Source organism: Toxorhynchites rutilus, chromosome 2 (genome assembly GCF_029784135.1).
Source record: "Toxorhynchites rutilus septentrionalis strain SRP chromosome 2, ASM2978413v1, whole genome shotgun sequence".
In the NCBI taxonomy this organism is placed as follows: Eukaryota; Metazoa; Arthropoda; class Insecta; order Diptera; family Culicidae; genus Toxorhynchites; species Toxorhynchites rutilus.
The window spans coordinates 122,173,449-122,197,434 of record NC_073745.1 but is presented as its reverse complement, the minus strand read 5'-3'; the positions used below and the strand labels follow the sequence as shown (position 1 = coordinate 122,197,434).

General features: G+C 41.9%; 1 protein-coding gene across 1 annotated transcript in view; it reads right to left on the bottom strand.

The window, feature by feature from the left end:
• Positions 1-340: 340 nt before the first annotated feature.
• LOC129765035 (sortilin-related receptor-like) overlaps positions 341-23,986 on the bottom strand; it is a 79,297-nt gene continuing 55,651 nt past the window's right edge. Inside the window, exons 12-14 of the mRNA XM_055764848.1 lie at positions 2,115-2,383; positions 1,886-2,054; positions 341-1,821 (exon numbers count right to left, since the gene is read on the bottom strand). Of these exons, the coding sequence (XP_055620823.1) occupies positions 1,507-1,821; positions 1,886-2,054; positions 2,115-2,383 (753 nt within the window). The 3' untranslated portion in view covers positions 341-1,506. The remainder of the gene's footprint in view (positions 1,822-1,885; positions 2,055-2,114; positions 2,384-23,986) is intronic.

Sequence of the window (23,986 nt, the reverse complement as noted above, 5' to 3'; positions counted from 1 at the left end):
ATGAGTGCCTTCATCGGCGCGTGCTCGTCAAAAACACAGCTGCACGCGCACTCGCAGAATTTCTCTTCCCAACGAGACGAAGAAGGCAAATCGCGTGAAAAAAACGCGTCAGGAAAAAAAATCACGGAGAAAAATCGCGTAAAAAAGAATCCAATGTATTTGCAAAACTGTGTCCTAGGAGGCCCTTATGTGATACCCACCCATTGGTATATTATAAGTTTTTGATATTTTAGACATTTTCTTTGATCTACAATCAAATCAATCTGAAAAATCAACTGAAAGAGACTCTCCATGGCTGATGTGATACATTCCTACCAAAAACAACAACTACACACTCCAATTCTAATTGAATATGTCTATCACCTTCATTATATCATATTGATCGTTACCACGATAATTTTCAGTTATATTTTAGTTTTGCTTCACTACTTATCGTTTAGTTTCACGACTAAAACACGAAAACAAAACGGTTCAAACGGGAAGAAGATTTGTGTTTTTGTGACGAGGAACGAAAATTTCCATTTCCCACAGCTTACCCTTCTCTCAATATTCTTCCTACTATTTTACACTCAGTTATACATAAAAATCACCTAGAAAACACAGATCAAACACTTCCAGATGCCTTCGGTTTCCTAGCTTATCGCTTAATATTGTATCGTTATATTTATTGTAGTCTACTATCATTAATCTTTGTCTTTACCGCTTGTTTTAGCACACATTTGTAGTCCTCAGTGGAATCGTTAAACATTTCAAATCATGTTGATTTCTACTATTTAGAGCATAAAATCGAACGCGATTGCTATCATTGCTTGGTGAATCCATCTGAACAGCAAATAAACTAACCAATGTTACTAGAATAAATGAATTATTCTAGACAACAGTCGATTCCAAAAAGAACAGTTCTTAGCTCCTAGTTTTTCATGAGCCTTCTAGAAGGTTTCAATTTTTTTAGTGAATCTTGACATTTGAATTCAATTATTACTATTACTCGAAATAATATCATCCGTTATCTGCATAAAATATACACATATGCATCCTACAAATTGTTGTTTAGTTTTCTCTTCTTATACCGCTCTCTCATTCATGTCTCAATCTCCCTAAGCAAGTCTTGCTTGATTCCTAACGATTACTGAATATGTTACAAGAAATCTTCTATACAGAAAATAATTCAAAAATTTATAATACAACGAAATAAAATAAACATTAAAATAAAAATCAACATAAATTACCATTACATGATTACAAGTCTTTTGCTTTGTAGGATTAACACATGCGTTGTTAAATTAACTTTTATACAAGTTCACTCATTTTTTTTCACAGACAAAACGAACCTGATCTTCATGAAATGAAGTTCACTTACATTATTACTAACCCATTTTATCGCGTTGTTTCAGTTTTTTTTCTTGTTGGAGGATAATTAACTAATGAGCAGAATAGTTGCAAAGCGCATTTCGCTTCTTATTTTCTCTGATTTCCGCAATTGGAAAGGAAACAGAGAGACTGCTCTTACGCGATGACTAGCGGTTCATCATCGGAAAAGCTGCGTGGCACCTCTTGATGCTCGTGGTCATCATCATCCAAACTATCACCGATACGCGTAGCACCCGTTCGTGTGTCGTAATGCGAGTTGGCAAAGCGACTGAATGACGTCTGCAGTCGTCGATGCCTCTGCACTACATAAACAACCGCTCCCGCAAGCACCATGGCTACAACAGTGGGTACAATCCACAGCCACGCAGACGAGAAGGACGAATCTTGCACCAAACCCAAAAAGTTGTGTTTTGCAAAAGACTCTGTTTCAACTATGTCGGAATAGAAGCCCTAGAATGATATGGTAGGTCAATGAAACATTCATATAACACAACGAATAATTACTGATTATTACATCGTCTGTTTTCAGCCTCACGCCTATCGTGAAAATGCTATCCATCACAACACCTGACAATCGATCCGGGTTGATCAGGATTGGGGGTTCTTTGGCCTCTATCGTTATCAAAGGAGAACTGGTAGTGTTCACACCTTTTCCCTCATAGACCACGGCTTGATAAAGGAATCTGATAAAACAGTTTGAATCATTTTCAAATTATGAATAATAAAGAACTCATTGTACATACCCAACATCCTTAAAATCACTCACTGGCTTCCAATAAACGACATAGGTTCCGTTCGCCTCTGGCCAGACCTGCAATCGGGCTGGCGCCGGAAGTGGTGCTGAATATGCGATCGTTGAAACTACTTGCGAGCTGGGAACGTCGGTCGAAACCGAAATTTCATACGCAGCACCGCGCGGAATACTGCGGAACACGTGAACTAGTGTTTTATTGTTGGAGGATTTCACATTCACCAGCGATGTTCTATTCTTGGTCAGCTCGCGGACAGCAATCTGTAAGAGAAAAAAATGAGAACAAAATGAGAATATGGTAAAATTGACGCGCATTCGACTCATGCTGTAAGCCGTGTTATTTTTTAAATACTTTATAAACCCTCTTGAATAAAAGCTAACTTCATCTGAACAAATCCTTCTTAATCTTATTAAAGAATATTAAGTTTACATAGCATAGCAGGTATTTGTAATGGCGAAGATTGCAGTTCGTTGTATTTTGTGTCTAAGGAATATTACATAGTTGTTTGTGAAATCCTGTTCAATTTTGTGATAAATTGTAACCAGCTGGAAGCGTAATTGATAGTGCAAAATATAAGTATAAGTTGCTACATCAATTGATATTTATTTTCAGCATTATCCCTAAAACAGCAGCAAGTGGGATTACCGCAAGCTGCTGTTGACTGAATTTGGTTTTTTTGGTTGTTATTGTGTTGGTATTTCGCTACGCTCGTGCTTAGGCCAATGGATGAATGTGGTGTATGTAAGGATGGTATTGTGATCAGCGATTACCCGGTTGCTTGTGTTGGAAGCTCTGGCGCTCGTATGCACAGGCGCCGCACGAATCTAACTAAAGCAGCTGCAAATCTGATAAATGATAATGTAAATATACTGTTTAAGTGTAATAAGTGTTTATCTGCTAGCAAAAGTGAGCCACATGATTTGGTTGTTGACATTTCATTGTTGAAAGAGGAAATGAAAAAGCTCAATTTCATATCTGAGACAATAACCAATATTCGTGATACGGTTGCTTTGCAAATAAACAGTGCATTGGAAAAAGCTAAACATGTTTTGGAAACGAGCCTTAATACTGCTCTTCAAGAACATATGAATAAGCTTGAGGGCAGTGTGGCTAGAATTGTGAAAAAAAATATATTGAACAAAAAAATGAAATTGAAAGTCAAAATATAGTTGCAATGAACTGGAAAAGAATTGTTGAAAGGGATACTCGGAATATGATTTTAATCCTAGAAGGAAAATAAAGATTATGTCGAATAGTAATGATAAACCAATTCTCATTGAAACCAAAAATGACGAGGTTTTTCATACTACAGACACATTATTTTTCGCGAACGCTGTTTCGAGAAATCCCAAGATATCAGAAAAACGTAAGGCTGGTCCTGTTATTGTTGTTAAACCGGTAGAGTCGATTCAAAGTAACGATAGTACCCGAAATGAAATAAACAAAAAACTCGATACAAAAATACATAATGTCCGCAGCTTTCGAAACGGGAAAGAAGGCTCGATTATTATAGAGTGTGCAACAGTAGAAAAATGTAATTCGATAAAATCCGATATTGAAAGCAGATTAGGTGAAAAATATAAAGCTGTTGTCCCGAAACCATTGAAAGCAAAAGTGAAAATTTTGGGAATGTCTGATCGGTATTCCTCTGATGTTTTTATAGACTTGTTGAAAAGTCAAAATGAAAACATCGGGATAGGTTACGTTAATGTGGTTATTATCTATGAGAACCACGCTGCAAGTACAATAAATATAACGTAGTGCTTGAAGTTGGCAGTAAGACTTTCAAAAATTTAATAAGCGCTGAAAAAATCAACATAGGATGGGATCGGTGTCCCGTAGTAGAAACATTCAATGTTATTAGGTGCTTCAAATGTGGAGAGTTCGGCCACATAAGTAAAAATTGTCCAAATGATGAAAAATGTTCTAAATGTAGTAAACAACATTCTACATCTGATTGTTCATCGATATCGACCGAATGTGTTAACTGCAAAAAAAACATGTTCAAAAACATGTAACGCCTTGAATTTGGCGTTAGCTAAGTTGAAGGAATATATCGAGAACAAAGAAGCGGTCATAGCAGTGTTTTTGGATTTGAAACGCGCATTTGAAACTATTTCCAGACCCTTATTGTTACAGACTCTGCGACGCTTTGGTTTAGAGGGTTCGGCATTGAAATGGTTTGAAAGTTATTTGAGTAATCGAATACAGAGAACTGTTTTTGCTAATTCTGTTTCTGAGCCAATAGCTAGTACGTTCGGTGTTCCACAAGGAAGCGTGTTGGGGCCTATTTTATTCATAATGTACTTAAATGACATGAAACGAATTTTACGTTTTTGCGCTATAAATTTATTTGCGAACGATACAGTTCTGTTCATAGCAGCTAGAGAATTGGAATCCTCAGCATTGCACTTGAATGGAGATTTGTATTGTCATTGTCTTAAATTAAATGTTGGAAAAACCATGTACATGGTATTTTCTTCGAGATATTATATCGCCGAGTGTTCGGTAGAGATAAATGGTGAGACACTTGATCACGTTAGAGAGATAAAGTATCTTGGTGTTACTATAGATGACAAATTGCTTTTTAAGTCTCACATAGATAATGTCATAAAAAAAATGCAAAAGATACGGTATCATGTGCCGTTTCAGAAAAGAGTTGACAATTTCGAGTAAAATTCAATTACATAAATCTATAATATTGCCACACATAGACTTCTATTCATCCATTCTTTTTCTTGCTAACGAAACACAAATGTTGAGGCTACAACGTCTACAAAATAAAGTAATGCGCTTAATTCTGCGTTTTAATAGATTCACTTCCTCAGCTTTCATGCTAAACACGCTTCAATGGCTATCTGTGAAGCAAATGATTGTATATTTAACCATGGTGTTCGTTTTCAAAATTATAAATGGGTTGCTGCCTGCCTCTGCCTTCATCCAACGGGTCAAATGTTTGATTAATCTGAAGAGTTAATAGTCTGACAATTTTGGCAGTCAGGTTAGAGTGAACTCAGAAGATGCTATGTTATAGCTTGACGGAACAGCAAGCGTTTCTTCTTGAGATTTGACTGAACTGAAAGATTTGCTGTGACTTCTTACAAACATGTCCGAAGAAACTTTTGAATAGACGAAGCTAAGTGAAATACCGATATCACAAAGAGGTGATTACATATCTGCAAATTAAATCAGTTCGTTTTTATTTGTAAAACTGGTTATGTATTGATTAATTATCAACTAGACAATCGACCAACTCAAACCTATGTAGGGGAATGAGGGGGCCTTCATTATCATTATTATATTATTAGGCTGTCAAAAAAGTCCTGCGGTATTCCCGCGAGGTGTCGTTGTAAGCGCGTAGTTCTAGTTGTATTCATTGTATCGAGTCATACTATAGCTTGTTGGAGAGGTATTTTTGCTATAATATAGTCCTTGACAGTGTTTTGTTTGGTTAAGTCGTTCGTGAGTTATAGTGTCGCAAATATGGAGCAAAATGAAGAGAAAATCCGACATATTTTACAGTACTACTATGACAAAGGCAAAAATGCATCTCAAGCTGCCAAAAAAATTTGTGAAGTTTATGGACCCGATACAGTTTCACCGTACAACGATGGTTTCAACGTTTTCGTTCTGGTGTAAAGGTCGTCGAAGATGCGCCACGCTCCGGAAGGCCTGTCGTCGAAAATTGCGACAAAATCGCTGAATTAGCCGAGAAAGACCGGCATAGTAGAAGCCGAGAAAGACCGGCATAGTAGAAGCCGAGAAAGACCGGCATAGTAGAAGCCGAGAAAGACCGGCATAGTAGAAGCCGAGAAAGACCGGCATAGTAGAAGCCGTAGCATCGGCCAAGAGCTGGGGATAAGTCATCAAACCGTTATTATCCATTTGAAGAAGCTTGGATTCACAAAGAAGCTCGATGTATGGGTACCACACACGTTGACGCAAAAAAACATCTTTGACCCGTATCGACGCATGTGAATCGCTGCTGAATCGCAACAAAATCGACCCGTTTCTGAAGCGGATGGTGACTGGCGATGAAAAGTGGGTCACTTACGACAACGTGAAGCGCAAACGGTCGTGGTCGAAGCCCGCTGAAGCGGCTCAGACGGTGGCCAAGCCCTCATTAACGGCCAGGAAGGTTCTGCTGTGTGTTTGGTGGGATTGTCAAGGAATAATCTATTATGAGCTGCTTCCCTATGGCCAAACGCTCAATTCGGACCTGTACTGCCAACAACTGGACCGCTTGAAGGTAGCACTCATGAAGAAGAGGCCATCTTTGATAAACAGAGACCGCATTGTCTTCCATCAGGACAACGCCAGGCCACACACTTCTTTGGTGACGCGCCAGAAGCTCCGGGAGCTCGGATGGGAGGTTCTTTTGCATCCGCCGTATAGTCCGGACCTTGCACCAAGTGACTACCACCTGTTTTTGTCCATGGCGAACGAGCTAGGTAGTCAGAAGTTAGCCACAAAAGAGGCCTGTGAAAATTGACTATAGTTTTTTGCCAATAAGGAAGCGAGCTTCTATAACAGGGGTATTATGAAGTTGACATCTCGTTGGGAACAAGTCATCGAACAAAACGGCGCATATTTGACTTAAAACAGATGATTGTAACTAATTTTATGAACAAATGAAAATTAAAAAAAAATACCGCAGGACTTTTTTGACAGCCTAATATTATAATTAATGAAATGAAAAATCAAGCTTATTGTTAATTTCTAAAAATTTATCGAACCTTATATTTAACTCCACTCATCAAATTCTACACAGTAGTCTTTGCGCACTTTCTGGACGCTGCAGACCGGGCCGTGGAGCTGCCGGGCTAGAATAGCATTCCGGGTCGAGGTCCCCGTCCCTGTCGTAGAAGGCGACTAATCGGGCGACAACGCGAGTAAGGGCGCGGTAAAGCCTATGGAGAATGCGCGGGGGAAATACCGTGTACAGGAGCAACGAGAGGAGTGCCGAGCACATCAGGGTCGACGCCAGTAAGATCCTGATTACGACATACTGGTATGACATGGAAAACGGATATGACATGGAAACGGACAACATGCGACGCTAAAGGCTGACAGTCGTGCTATTCTGCTTCCTGAGTAACGAAGGGTGACACCTTCTTGAAACGGCGGGTGGGGTAATAGTGCGGTTGCCCCCGTCCCGGTAACAACTTGGCTAGTCTTCGGGTACGTTCGATGCTCGTCTAGGCTCAGGCACTAGGTACTAGGCATCAGATGTCACATTCCTGACTTGCGCTGATCCGGCTCTGAACACGGTCCTCATGAAGGACCGTGTCAACCCCTGCATGGCCTCACTGCTTACATAGATAACCATGGGATCACAAAAAGGCGACTATGTACAACAAGCGGAGATAGCGGCCCGGAGTTGGTACCCAACCAAAATGGAGACAACCAACAAAACCAACGAAGAACGAAGAAACAGTAGGATGGATACAGGTGACCAAGCCAACGCGTTCGCCAGTAGTAAAAAGCTGCTGCGATCGCCAATACTGAAACAAGTGGAAACACCAGGTCCTAGTGGCAGTAATTGAGGAATACCTGAGACCCAGCAAAGTAGGGGGATCAATCCCCTGTTCCTGCCAAAGTCCAGCGGTAGTTTAACCCAGGAAGGAGGGCTGACTGAAGAAATCATCCTGAATACGATCATGATGAGGGTCAAAGAACTCGACACATTCATGCAGGACAAACCCAACGTGCATAAAGAGATCAAGACCAGGGTGTCGGGTATAAGATCTCTCTTGGGACGAGCTATGAAGGAGCACGATGGACTCGTCGAAAGGACGAAAACTGCCGAGAAAACACTCGCAGAAGCGTTGCAAAGAGCTGCAGCTGGTCAGGTGACGCCAAAGATTCCTCGAAACCGTCCGGAAAAAAGAAAAAAAGATTCACCAGCAGAAGAAGAACTGCTCAAAAAACGCAAGGACGACCACGACAACGACGATCAAGACGATAGTGTCGCCCAGGGCGACAGCGAAGAGCTGGGTGACAGCGACGACCAGAGCGGCACCGATAGCAAAAGAAACGACTGGAGCACGGTCACGAGAAGAAACAAGAAAAAATTAGTGAACGAGCAAAGAGAGAGAGAAAAGGGAAAACGGTGGAAAAAAAGAAGAAAGAGGATGAAAAGAGACAGGGGCCAAAAGACAAGAAGCCTAATCCTCGGCGGGCGAGAGGCAAAGGCGATGCACTCATCGTCGAAGCCAAGGGCGACATATCATATGCTGACATCTTCAAAAAAATGCGAGAGGACCCTGGCTTCAAGAAACTGGAGGAGAGCGTGGTGAAGTCTAGGCGCACCCAGAATGGCGAAATGCTGTTCGAGCTGAAGAGAGACCCAGAAATCAGGAGCTCTGCATTTAAGGATCTTGTCGAAAGGGCTCTCGGTGACGGAGCGAACGTAAGGGCCTTATCCTCCGAGTCATCGATTGAATGCAGGAACCTCAGTCTGTTCACTACCGAGATGGACCTGCGCCAGAAATTGGAGGAGGAAAACATCGTGGGCAAAGTTCCGATGAAAATCAGATTAAGAAATGCGTATCGCGGGACGCAGACCGCAACGATTCGTCTCCCAACGGACGCAGCGAACAAGTTGCTGAAGCTAGAGAGCATAAACGTCTGCTGGGCTGTGGGTCGTTTTAGAATCGTTCCGCCTGTTCCCAAGCAATTGGAGCGATGTTTCAAGTGTTTGAACTTTGGCCACCTGGCGAAAGGCTGCTTGGGGCCAGATAGATCCAAACTGTGCAGGAAATGCGGAATAGAGGGACACTTTGCCAGCGACTGCAAGGGAAAGCCAAGGTGTATGCTCTGCGAAAAAGTGGACAGTAATGACCATTCGACGGGAGGCTTTAATTGCCCTGTGTACAACCAGGCGAGGGCAAGCCAACAGTGATGGAGATAACCCAAATAAATCTCAACCATTGTGACACCGCACAGCAACTGTTGTGGCAGTCAACGACAGAAACAAAATGTGATGTCGCAATTATCGCGGAGCCGTATCGCGTTCCCCCCGGTAACGGTAATTGGGTGACGGATAAAGTAGGAATGGCCGCCATCCAGGTCATGAGCCGATATCCCATTCAGGAGGTAATTTCGAGGTCTCGCGAGGGTTTCGTGATCACAAAGATCAACGGAATTTTTATCTGCAGTTGCTACGCACCTCCCAGATGGACGATGGACCAGTTCCACTATATGCTGGATGTCCTCACCGAGGAGCTCGCCGAACGAAAACCAGTCGTTATAGGACGGGATTTCAATGCTTGGGCAGTAGATTGGGGAAGCAGATGCACCAACGCGAGAGGGACTTGCTAACTAGAAGCTCTGGCCAAGCTGGATGTTACCCTGTGCAACGAGGGTACCACTAGTACCTTCCGTCAGGATGGCCGAGAGTCCATCATCGACTTGACTTTCTGCAGTCCGTCGTTAATGACAAAAATGAGATGGAGGGTATGCGAAGGAAACACCCACAGTGATCATCAAGCCATCCGTTATACCATTGGCCAACGGAACTATGTGGCAGTACGGATAACTAGGACATGCCCGCGCAGGTGGAAGACAAAAACCTTCGACAAGGACCTTTTCATCGAAGCACTACGCGTGGAGAGCGGCGTCTCGAACATGAACGCGGATGAACTGACGGAAACGCTAACCAAAGCATGCGATACAACAATGCCAAGAAGAAGGGAACCCATGTATAAGCGACCTCCAGCCTACTGGTGGAGTGAGACACTTGGCGTGCTTCGGGCCAACTGCCTTAGCGCCAGAAGACGCTTCCAACGGTCAAGCATAGACACCAGAGAAGAGCAGAGAGTGGAATTCAGAGAGGCTAGATCCACTCTTAAACGGGCGATTAAGCGGAGCAAATCTAATTGCTTCAGGGAGTTATGTCGGGACGTGGACGTCAATCCATGGGGCAATGCCTACCGATTGGTGATGGCGAAGCTCAGGGGCCCAACGACACCCTCCGAAATGTGTCCCGAAAAATTAAAAATTATCGTGGAAGGGTTATTTCCGCAGCACGACCCAACGACCTGGCCACCCACGCCATATGGGGAGGATGAGGATAGCATCGAACGCAGGGAGGTATCGAACGACGAGCTAGTTGCAGCTATGAAACGCCTCAAAACGAAGAAAGCGCCTGGCCCAGATGGAATCCCCAATATAGCCTTAAAAGCGGAAGTCCTAGCATTCCCTGATATGTTCAGGACAGCAATGCAGAAGTGTCTAGACGAATGCTACTTTCCGGATCGATGGAAGGTACAAAAGCTAGTACTACTGCCCAAACCAGGAAAGACGCCGGGTGATCCAGCATCGTATAGACCCATATGCCTGTTGGACACTCTGGGGAAACTTTTGGAGAGAATCATCCTCAATAGGCTGACGGAATGCACGGAGGGAGTTCGTGGACTGTCCGATAGTCAATTCGGATTTCGGAAAGGGAGATCCACGGTAGATGCCATTCGCATAGTGGTCGAAAGAAAAAACAGAGCATCCAAACAGAAGCTCAGAGGAAATCGATACTGCGCAGTGAAAACGATTGACGTGAGAGAACGCGTTCAATAGTGCCAGCTGGGAGGCCATCGCGACTGCGCTCCACACGATGAGAGTCCCTGACTACCTGTGTAGAATACTGAGAAGCTACTTCGAGAACCGTGTGCTGGTGTACGAGACAAATACGGGTCAGGCGCAGATTAAAACTACGGCTGGAGTTCCACAGGGCTCTATCCTGGGTCCATCGCTCTGGAACAGTATATACGATGGCGTACTAAAACTGAATCTGTACAGAGGTGTGGATATCATTGGCTTCGCGGATGACATCGTTTTTCTCGTGACAGGGGAATCTTTGGAACGGGTCTAAATGCTAGCGACCGAGTCGATAGACATGATCGAAAGGTGGATGCAAAGTGTGAAACTGAAGATAACCCAGCACAAGACGGAAATGCTGATTGTCAGCAACCGCAGGGCGGTGCAACGTGCAGAAATCACAACTGGAGAGCACTCGATAACCTCGAAGCGAGTCCTAAAATACCTGGGGATGCAGATCGATGATCGACTGAACTTCAACAGTCACGTCGACTACGCTTGTAAAAAAGCAACGAACGCAATCAATGCACTGACACGAATCATGCCCAACAACTTTGGCCCAAGCAGCAGCAAGAGGCACCTCTTGGCTAGTGTCTCCTCATCGACACTACGATACGGTGGTCCAGCCTGGATTGCGGCGTTAGAAACTCAGCGGAACACGAGGAGTCTGAATAGTACGTACCGGCTCATGGCGATGCGAGTCGCGAGTGCGTACAGAATCGTGTCAATAGAAGCGGTCTACGTCATAGCCAGGTTGGTCCCCATAGACATCATCTTGGCGGAGGACAGCGAGTGCTATAGGAGGATGGGAACCAGAGGAATCCGTAAGCTAATGAGGGCGGAGTCGATGGCTAGGTGGCAGCAAGAGTGGAGTGCGGCGCAAAACGGCAGAAGGACGCACAGGCTCATACCGACACTAATGGGCTGGGTGAACAGGAAACACGGAGAGGTAAATTTCCACCTAACGCAGTTTTTGTCTGGTCATGGCTGCTTCAGGCAGTATCTGCACCGGTTCGGACACGCAAGATCGCCTCTTTGTCCGGAGTGTGGAGATGTGGAGGAAACACCGGAACGCATCGTATTCGATTGTCCCAGATTCACCACAGTGCGCGAGGGGCTGCCTACCCTTCATGCTGGGAACATCGTGGAGGCAATGTGTCGTGACGAGGGACCTGGAACGCAGTAAACAGTGCAATCGTACATATCATGTCCGAGCTACAGCGGAAGTGGAGGCGCGACCAGCATGCGGATAACGCCTGACCATAAAAGATGAACAACTGAGACGGCTGTAGTACCGGATAGTACCTCCCGAGAGCCGCCGTGACGGAGTGCGCGTCATGTTGGAGGGCACTACCTAATCGGCGCTCCGCTGGGAAGAGAAATCCTGCGAGGGTGACTGTGACGAGGCGCGCGTCAAGTTGGAGGGCGCTTCCTAATCGGTACACGTCTCGACAGGTAACCGGATACTGCCGTGGAGAACAGCAAAAATGCCTGCCTGGCAACGCCTGATCGTGGCCTGGATGGAGATACACTGCGAACGTTTCGAAGGAGCGAGCATCAGGGATGAAGCCATGATCAAAATGGTGCATACCCCACGAGAGTAGCTGTGACGAAGTGCGCGTCATGTTGGAGGGCACTACCTAATCGGTGCTCCGCTGGGAAGAGAAATCCAGCGTTGAAAACTCGAAGAGTGCATGAGCACAGCCACCCCCTGAAGTAGTCGCCTAGATGTGGTCCCAGGGGAAATAAGGCAACGAGTAGAAGGCTTGGTTTTTGTGGGTGCGATCCCCACTCGACGTCTGGGTTAACCCTTCCCAGATAAGGCTGGTAGAGCGTTCCTCACCTCTATAAAAAAAAGGACATTTTTAGACACTGTACCTTCCTTCTTGAACTTGGCCTTGACAATTGCCCAGTAACGTTCAATTGGCGGCAGCTGGGGACAATTTGGTGGATTGAGGACATGATATTATTTTCCGAAAACCATTGTAGAATGGATTTAGTATAATGTGCCGATGCCAAATCCGGCCAGAATAGAGGAGGAACCTCCTGCTTTCTATAAAGTGGAAACAATCTCTTTTTCAAGTATTCTTCCACATAAATTTGAGCATTCATGGTTCCTTTTGTGGAAAAATTGACGATCGCATGCCACACGTGCAAATGGCTTGCCAAACGAGCACTTTTGGACCGATTTTTTCCATCGCAACAGTCGTATCCGCTAATAGAACACTCTCTCCAATTGTTTTGGTATAAAATTGAGGTCCCAGCAGTGTTCTGGAATCTTCTTTGACGTATGTTTCGTCATCCATGAGAATGCACTGGCGATGTGCTCCCGTGGCCGAGTGGTTAGCGTCCCATATTATCATGCCGGGGGTTCGGGTTCAATTCCCGTTCTTGCCGGGGAATTTTTAGTTAAAGAAATATCTTCCGGCTTGCGCTGTGATCACACGTATTCTAGAGCTTGCCACTCCAGAATACATTCTAGGTGTGTTATCCGGCATATAAATCTCAACTAGCTACTACTAATAAAAATGACGTAAGTAATACCTAGGTTGAGACGGCAAATGTTCCACTGGGAACCAGTGCCATCCAAGAAAAAGAAAAGACACTGGTTGGGATTGTTCAAAATACAGCTTTCGAGCTCGTGTTTTAGCGCGATCTTGCTGTTCCGCCGTTTGTTTGGCCACTTTTGGGGCTGAATCATCCTAACACTGGTTTTGAACTTCTTGGCCAAATCACGAATAGATGCAGACCTTGTCTTCTAAATATAATTTACAACTTTCCGGTCCAATTCGGGAATACTTGGTCCGGGTTTCCGTCCACTTTTGCTAAAATCCTCTAAAGAACACTCAACACCGGACTTTGCGACGATTTGTTTAATACTTTCAGGACAAACTTTGATTGTTTTTTGCTTTTTTGTGATATGTAACACCCTTTTCGGTGCACCAATTGTGCAGAATTTTCTTTTCAGTTTCCAAGCGATATTTGCGATATTTACTTTATGACCGCGACTAAATTACTTGTATTTCGATTTTTGACATGTCAACAAAGCGTGCTCTGATTACACGACAAAAAAGTTCACCCGCTTGTGTGTAACAACGTGTTAATTGTTTAAGGGTTGGTTTAGACTAGTGATATATTCGTGTGAAGAAATATGATGAGATTTATAGAAATGCTGAAAGCCTGAGAATGTTTATGTTGTTATCGAGAAGAAGAAGCTGAAAAAATATTGGATGCAGCTAGGAAGCTGACCTTCAAGGCGATTTGTTGTGACTTCTATACTGAACTCGTAACAGATTTCAAAGCAATTTGAATTCAGCGATCCGGTTATCAAAACTGCAGCCTTGATAAACCCTAAAATTTTCGTCAAGCTATCAAACCTTAATGATTTAATACGCCAATTTCCTCATTTCGGTGATGCAGGTAATAGACAAGGCTTGGATAACGAATTAAAGCTACTCAAGACGAATCTTATGGGGCAAAAATTGAGTGACTCAGATATAACTTGGTCCCAGCTGCTGGATGTCAAAAGGCGAGATGAGAATTTTTTTATCCATTGCTAAGGTCGTTTGTAAGACCCTTTTTGATAACATTCAGCAGCGTATGTTGAGCGGATATTTTAACTTTACAATGCGACCAAAACAAAGTCCGGAAATCGGAAATCAGTTGCCACAATTACAGACTAAATTTTGAAAGCGAAAAACAATGTATCGGTTCAGGGAGGAGCTTCAAGGATGAAATTGACAAAAAATTAGGAAGCAAAGTTCAACAAAATCATGTATAAACATCACCAGATGATTAGAAGAAAACCTTTTTATGATTATGATTTTCATGATTCATCAATGCAACAAGATAAGACTTCAACAACCCATAAGTGTTTAAGAAAAAATAAATTCATGAAGGAAATATACCTTCAATTTTTCGATACAGATATTTTTTGCTAAGAATACAGATATACAGTTTTTTTCAGAAAATTTTACAGAAATAAATGTTGCAAACCTTTTTTTTAGCTTTCTCTTTCAGTGTTTTTCGCTACGATTCATTTTTTTTTTGTTTTTTCGTGAAGTTCGCTACGATTCATTTTCGATTATACTTAATGGTGGTCGCAAACTGAAAATTAATTTTGGACACGCACTTCGAAAATCCGGCGTGATCAATCTTATGGGGCAAAGACGATTAAATTAGGCAAATCGATCGTGTGCAGTGTTCTCAAATACTGCCGCGAGCGGCATACTTCCAATCGGAAGGATCGTAGCAAGCGTCTTGAGGTTCTAAAAAACGGAAGCTACACTTGAAAATGTTGGGAACGGTTGAGTTGAGAGGACGCAAATGAGTCCTGGTTTGGCTACCGTTAGAGTTTCTCTGCCACGCTTTTTTATGTATGTGCCACGCCCATATGTTTATTTATCAGCCGAAATAACTGAGCCAAACTTAATCGTGTACGATAAAACATGTAACATGTGTTTTATCGTTTAAAAAATAAAACATGTAATGTGCGTTTTATCGTTTCTGTAAATTGTAAGTTACACAGTAGCCATTTTAAGCGTAAGAGTACTCCTTCTGTTCTTCCATTGTCCAGTTAGACCGGCTGACGGAGACAACCGATATTGATCATTCAGCTCGATGTTCGTTGCAGAGCAGAGCAATTTCAAGCAGCGCTTGTATGGTTGAAGAGAGGACCAGGACTCGATCTCCATCGCTGATTATTGTTGCGTGGACATAGTTATTCTATAACGACACAAAGATAGTCAATCGAGGATCTTGAGTTTTGAACTCACGATTGAATGCTAAGTAAGCGAACGCCCAGCCAATGTGGCTACGAAAACCCCCAACCCATCACGTTTTGTCCTAAATTTCGAGAAACGATTCTAAGTTCAACGACGGCAAAAAGCGAACGAAAACTAAGTCAATCGATTAGTGGTTCCAAGCGACCGGATTGGGAAACCGTTCAACAAACTCTTTTCCGTCGACGAACCTTCCGTCGCGCTGCACTCCACCAAAGGTGAGTCCACTGGTCCCGACTGCATCGGTTATAACCAAGCACCTGTCCCACTCTTCTTGATATTTTAATGACCTCTGGTTGAAGCACGACTTTCCAGCGGAATGAAGACATTGTATTGTAATCCCCATCTACAGAGTCGGTCAGTACAGCTGCTCCGTGAAAGGATACTGGCCAATATTCTTGACCTCCTGTACGTCCAAGACCCTAGAGAGGATGGCGAACAAACGGCTGGTCACCTAACTGACCAAAAACAGGAAGTTGGACAGCCGACAATTTGCCTTTCAACTGGTGATGGGCACATACACGTATTTCGCATCCATTGGAAAGGTGGTAGCTAATATCAGGAAGAATCGACAGCATCTAGAGGTGGTAACCCTGGATCTGGAGAAGGCGGACTGCAAATCAACTCTTGCCCCCGGGTACGAAAGCTTCACTCGACACCACTGACACGAAGTAATCTTTTTTAATTGAATTATTTTAATGATTTGTTCTGACCCTTATGCTGGATCTACGTTTCAACTATCAACTACTATTATTTCAAAGATACGAATGTTTTTCTTGGATGCCATAAGAAAACCATAAGAGAAAATAATGTGAATTAATCGTAATATGTTTATTACGAGTTATTGCAAATTCGGTTCAACTTTGAACGTTTTTTGAGAATTTTAATTTTTTCTTTCATCAAGGCTGCATCTCTCTGGGCGTCCGCCAGCATCTTAATTTTTTTTAGCCTCAATTTCCTTCGCTTCTTTTTCTGCTTCCCGCTTTCATTTTGAAGTGATTTCTTCTTCAATTTCTTTAGTTTGCTTCATTTGAAAGGCTCTACTTATCTTGGGTGAGCATGGATGAGCGATTTCGTTACGACAACACCAGTAAATCCTCTTGCATTCGTGATTTTTTCGTACACGATTCTCTGTGCCTTAAGCCTTTCCTCGGTTTGGTTTACTATCAAGCACTTTTCGTTGATATAAAATCATCTCTCCAATGATGCATTGCCAAGCGATAGAACCAGAACATTTTTCACAAACCTTTCAAATTCCTCGTCGACTGAGGGGTATGTTCCATCCAAAAATTGCCCAATCTTTAATCTTTTCTTTGATATGCAGATAATGTAATTTTAGCAGAAGACGTTGAGCACAATTGTCCATCATAATTCTCAATTTTATCTGCACAAGTGCCAGGTAGATGTTGTTTATCGACGAGTACTTCAAAGCATAACTCCATCTGTTAATTCGCTATATCCGGAAAGTTGGAAATCACATCCGAGTTCATACACGTTAGGTAACGAGTGATGGGATATGTAAAAGGTGACCGTATGGACAATTTCTTTAAAAATCTTCAGTATAACTCACGGCAGCTGATACGAAGTATTAGGACATTTTTATCAGAGGACATTTTGGCGGAATCTCTTGCTGTTTTCATCGCGAATTTCGTTTCAAATCCGATTAATACTTCCAGGTAGCAGTAGATTGGTTTCTGTGAGTACAAGTTCAACAAGTGTTTTAGATTTAGATCCAGGGTTCCACTAATTTTGAAGACACTGACAGACTGGAGGTAGATGGCAATCTGCTGCACTTTGTGAAAAACTTCGCGAAAAACCGGACTTTTGAGGTAAAAGTTGGGAACACGATCCAGGCGATCCAGGTCAATACTATCAAGGTTTTGCACTTTCGGCGCAGAAAAATGGCCACCTGCAGTCACAAATACCAAGGTTTTCGGGAGTCAAAATTTACAACGACCGCATTCCCCCCGTCGAACGTTGAGAATCCTGGGAGTAGTGGTCGACTGAAACCTGAACATCCAGCACTATTTCGAAGAGGTGTAGAAGTTGTGCCACCCGGTTAAACCGTTTGAAAACCATTTCCAAACCTCATCGGGGTAACAACCGAACGATCCGTTTACGGATGGCCAAAACCATTATCAACAGCCACCTCACCTATGGTCTCGAATTGACAAGCCTGGCCAGAAATAAACTCCTAAAAACTCTATCACCGATTTAACACAATGCACTAAGGATTATCTTTAGCCTGCTACCAACAACACCAGCAGTCACGGTATGCGCTGAAATAGGGGAACCTCCGTTCGACATATTCGTGGCCGCGGCGAAAGTCTCCAGAACTGCGAGTTTTCTTGCGGAGCGGAGATAGGAAGACGCACCTGACTGCTTTAACAAACGAAATCTTGCAGCAGATGACACACTCCAACCTTTCACCAATAACTAAACAGCTTTTGTTTGGAACTTACGATTGGAAGTTGACGGTGGTCCGAGTCGATAATACAATCAGGAACAACTTCCGAGCTGAGACGAGCTCTGTGGGTCTGACGCAAAACTTTGTCGAACTTGTCTCAAAAAAATGTCAAAACTACGAAATTCGCTACACAAACGGTTCCCAAGGGATGCAAGGAGTTGGTTTTGAGGTAAGCTGTCATAATAACTCTCCTATTTCCAGCATGAAACTCGTCGATCGAACCTGATAGTTAACGACGGTTACCGTCAACAATGCCGTTGGCGCAGCTATATCTAGGCACCCAAGGGTACAAGCTATCAGAAGGTATCTGTTGCCGGATACGATCCTCAAGTGGGTCCCCGGACATAGTGGGCAACTTTTAACGCATAAAATACCGCTAGGCGACATCAGACTATGGATCGCCAACAACTTTAAAACTTTGTGGATGGAAAAATGGTCCGTTGAAGCAACGCCTTTTCTCCGGAGAATCAATGGCTCCATAACAAGATTCGAAGACGTCAAAGCGATGAGAGAGCAATGAATTTTATCCAGACTAAGAACCGGCCACTGCAACATGTCTTACAACTTCAACAAAAGACCCTTTCACCTCCTTTGCAATCTGTGCGAGGTTCGCAATTCGGTCGAACACAACGTCTGAATTTGCCCGAAGTACGAGAACCTCTGGAACTTTCACACGATCATCGGGAGCGTTCGTGACGTGCTTGGCGATGACCCTTCACGAACTACTGCATTGCTGTTTTTTAAAAGATGCCGATTTGTATTTAAAATCTAAACAAAAACTTGTGATCAAATCGAATATTCTTGTTCCTTCCCCTTCGCGAGAAGGGGAACAAGAAGAGTCGGCATCCACGAACGGCGCGGATTCCCCATAAGTGGCCTGAGGCCATGTAAGGCGGACATCCTCGGCGAACAACTGGCCGGTGTTAAGTCAGAACGAACCAAGTCGCAAAACTAAAAATTTCGAGCAAGAATAACAAGAATAACTTATCGAAACTGTTTCGAACGCTCAATAGAAACCCTTTGTAGCACCAAACTTCAAACTCGTTTTTCTCGAAATCATAAAAATGTCACTTGGTCCGTTCTGACTTAACACCGACCAACTAAGAATAAGAAATCAAAAATGTAAATGTGTGAAAACTCTCGTGATGAAATTTGTTTTTTGTTTATTGTATTAGGTTGGGAAATAAGTTATCCATTATTTTCTGGTTGGCTGGCTTTAGTGATCAATATCTCGCGTAATATCGATCATTCAATTTCAAGTTTAGACTCGTTGTAAATGTGGCATGTCACACTAAAAAAAATTCTTTTGTTGTCAACGGAGGTCAATAAAGGGGAAATTCGGTACATTTTCACTTTTTATATTATAAATGCGAAAATGCAAGCCAGGCCGCTGAGATTGTGATTCATGTTTTTGGTGCCGATACTGCAACAGTAAAATACGTGTAATTTAATTTATTTTCAATTTTTTTATTTTTTATTTTTAGTGCAATACACTAAATTATGATCTCTACTGTCAACAAATGGACCGATTGAAGCTACCGATTGACCAGAAACGTTCAGAATTGGCCAACAGAAGAGATGTTGTGTTCTATCAGGACAACGCAAGACCACACAATTCCGAGAGTTTGATTGGGTTGTTTTAATGCATCCACCATATAGTTCGGACCTGGCACCAAACGATTATCACCTTTTTCTCGCATTGTAAAATCTCCAGAGTGATAAGAAACCGGGATCAAGAGAAGATTGTAAAAATCTATTGCTATGGTTTTTCGTTAATAAGAGCCAAAACCTCTATAATAGAGACATTATGAAGCCACCTTAAGAATGGCAACAAATTTTCCAACAAAACGATGTACATTTGACCCAAATCGGACAATTCGAAGCAATAGTTTCGAATTTCACCCAAAAATAATGGATTACTTTTTCCCCAACCTAATATTATTGGTAATTGCTTGTTCGTATGTGCATGTAAAATAAATTAATGTTCGTAATAATTTTATTGTAAGCGCACATCGCGGTACGGTTTCGGCCGTTTTTTGCTTTAACTTTGATTCATATGACGAAAAAGAGAATGAGAATTTCTACCCAGTTGAATTAACTAGCTCAACATTTTTTTAATGCTGTCCTTCCGAAGTGAAGTATAGCATCATAAACCCTTTCCTCCCACATGTTTTCATAAAAAAAAATTCGCTATTAATGGAAAAGCCCTCTCAACGTTGGGGTTTCCACACGAGAGACAGAAGACCATTTTTTGGTAAAAAGTCCGGTAAACCTATCTGTGTGGTACCGGCTGAAGATAGGTAGTGTAGTGTAGTGCTTTGATAGTATGATTTTCAAGCATTAATTTATCTCTAGTTTTCGTAGAAGAAAAAAGGAAGAGAATTGGTTGAAGGGATACTGACACCAAATGCCAGTAAAAACAGCGCGAATGTAAAAGCCATCTAGTTTTGCACTGTTTACGCATCGAAAGGACTAAGTTCACTTACAGGCAAAGGCAAACAACATATACTGAAAAATCTACAGAGAGTCAAACTAGTTAAATACAACTTTTTTGGTATCATTATATTTCTAATTACAGCTATAATCAAAATCCAAATTGGTGGAATATGATTTTTCTCAGATTGGTGGCGAAATTACCTGATATTCCTTGATTTTCCCTAACATTGTTCGAATTCCCTGATTTTCAAGCTTTTTCAAGGTAGTCGACACCCTGCTGGTATTATTTGATTATGTTACTTTTGATTATGTTACGCTATGTCAGTTAGGTAAAGATCATTTCTAAACTGTTCAACTGTCCTAGAACAGAGTTACTATTCCACAGATCAGTTTATCACCTCTATTCTGTATATTGGTCGATTCGAAATATTTCGAACGACTAGATAAAATTCTATTCTGTATTCCGTTTTCCGTTCGAGTTGTTTTTGCATTTCGTTCGATATAGCAATTTCCGGATAACTGTAAAACAAACGTTAACAATACTTATCGATCTCTTGGAGTGACAAACGTGATCTATATGTTGTTCTAATTCAGGGAGCTGTTTAACCCATTACTGCCCAGGTGTAGGTTATGTTTACTTTGCGACTTTTGCGGGAAACTCGAACTTTGCAAGCATCAATACACAACAAAACAACAAAAATGACAGATAAAATGACACTGACACAAAAACACTCTTAAATTGTCATGTGGTATCATTTAAAATGGTCTTAAAACTTTAGTTTCATCAAAAACGGGCATTTTTGCGTATTAAATTTCATACGCTGGGCACTAATGAGTTAAAGCTCCATGCAAAAACTAGAGATCATTTTACCACCCCGTAGATATTTCGGAAGATTCCCAAAAACGATGACTAGTATGCTATTATAATTTTTGTTTACGCATGATGTACATATAGGGTTGAGGAAAAAGAAATTTCGTATTTCTGATCGAAATTTGACGCTTTATTTAACATTCTTAAAATTATCCAATTTTAGTCAAATATGCACCGTTTTGTTCGCAAACTTGTTACCATTCAGAAGACTTCATTATCCTCCCTTACAAAACCCCCCTCCTTATTTGCAAAAAACTCAGACAGCCAGTTTTCGCAAACCTCTTTTGAGGCCAACTTAGTATCGCCAAGAGCGTTTTGCATGGACCGGAAGAGATGATAATCACTTGGAACCAGATCCGAACTATACGGTGGGTGCAATAGGACCAGTGATGGTAAAAAATCACATTCAACGATCAATGAATAGGTATATCCCTCTAGTCGGATGTTTTTAAACCACCCCCAGCAGGCGATGCTCTTTTATCCTTCATATGTACACAGAGAGAATACTTGGAACGGTGAGCTACCAAGATATTAAAAAAGCAATATGAAAGAGGAATCCCCACTGCAAGCACTCTCGGTGCATTACTTCTACTACCCAAGGTTTGTCGTGAGTGCAAGCCACAAACGATTAATCCCATCCCATAGAGCGGATGATGAGTTCTTGATCGGAAAGTGTACAAGAGACGATCAACTGAAATCTTACGACACTCATCGAGGGATTTTTAATTCTCTATTGCACTGTCCGCAGTGAGTGGCTGACTCAGTCTCGTGTCGATTTTATTTTGCTGTCGTCTCCCGCCCGATAAACAGCAGACGGGTAATGGATTCAATTGATTAATTCTATTACCAGCAGATTTGGTCGAATCTCATCCCGCCCAAAATCGTTTTTTAGATTTCAATAATTCTGACCATTCACATTTCTCTTCAAATATTTTTCCTAATAATAATTCAATTAGTGATTTCAAGAAACACTTTTCGAATCCAATGGAATTTAAGATCCTTTTTTATTTTGCGGATCACGCATTTGATTAATTCAATTCTGTGTGGTTACGTTGCAAATAAATGTAATGAATTAATATGGACATATGTTATTCATATATAGTGGACTTCCGACATATGTGGCAGTAGATTTATTGAACGACCAATGTTTTTTTTTCATATCCCTTTAAACTTGTTGCATCTCTCAAAGTGTACATACTGCTTTGTTCGCAGATTTTTTTGGTTGAATCTGGTTAATTTCAGGTATTCAATATCCATATTGTCGAATAAATACTGTTGGAACAATCGGTATCGCAGAAAATGATTATCAACATCCTACCTAATCATCAAACGGTATGCGAAGAATTTAAGTGAACTGACGGCATTGGAATATATGCTTTGTGAGGACCACACAATAATTATCAGAGCGGATAAACGTCCGACTGGAAGTCATGAACATCAATTTAATGTTCCCAAGATAAATTTATCCTTTGAAGGTCATTAACCTTCCTAAAGATGATCAGATGGAATATATTCCAATGTCGTCTGGAATAACCGAACCAACACCTTATGATCGTGATGTTGTTTTTGCTATTGTTCTGATGTTTCATAACACCGCACTCTATTGATTATTCGCCGAAAATGGATAAAAAATATCCTTGAGGTTAGCCTACGGTTTTGGTAGCAGTGCAATATGGTGCCAGTCTCAGGATAAGAAAACATTTTTAAATAAAGCTTAATTATTTGTTAAATGAATGAGCAGTAAAACAAAACGTCAAAAAAAATCTCAGCTTTGTGATAGCAGATAATCATTACCCATTTGAGTTGTATGAGTATTTCATCCACAAACTGTGGACAGTCTATCTGCATACAAATTATGTAGAGTTCCACAATCCTAAAATTTTATGAGTAAATATTTACGTGCTTACACAAAAAACACATGTTGACATATTTGCGCTAATTTATGTTTTTGATTAATTCAAGGTAATTAAGGTCTTTTCTAGCCACAAGTTTACTCGGGCCCGAAATGAGTGTTCTGTATTTGTGCTGGCGGAAAAATATATCTCGCAAGACCACGTGTTCGATATCGTATTAGCCTTGGCCAATAACGCATTTACATTAACTCATAAAATTAGTGATTTGATGGGGATTATTGTTTGTAGTCTCTTGTAGATGAATTTAAACACCATCTGAGAAATCCTCTGTGGAACATTAAACATTAATGTCGTCCTATCTGCTGTAGCGCATTTTTTCCTCACACAGTTTCATCGAAGTAAACGCGCTCGGAGAGGAAAATTAAACGCCCGGACCAGAGAGCGAGAATCGTAAAGCGTACGTCATAGAGATACTCATTCCCATGGAGCAATTCTTGTTAGGAGTTGTAAACAGGAAGGAGAGTAACTCAATTATTCGAACTAGTTTCAGTTTAGCAATGCTTTGGTCAACAACAACAGAGTTACCGAGAGAAAATCATTTGATTATGAACGGAGAGGATTAATAGTTAGTCGCAGTTTGCACAGATTACGATCTGTGCGGTTTGCGACTAATCGTAAATCGCATCATGATCCCTTGTTTTCCATCCTTGAATAGGACATCCCATCCGAGCTCCCGTAGCTTCTAGCGGGTCATCAAAGATGTGTGAGGCCGAGCGTTGTCCTTGTGGAAAACAACACCATTCCTATTGATCATTTCTGGTCAATCGCCTGCTTCAAACGGTTAAGCTGCTCACAGTAGA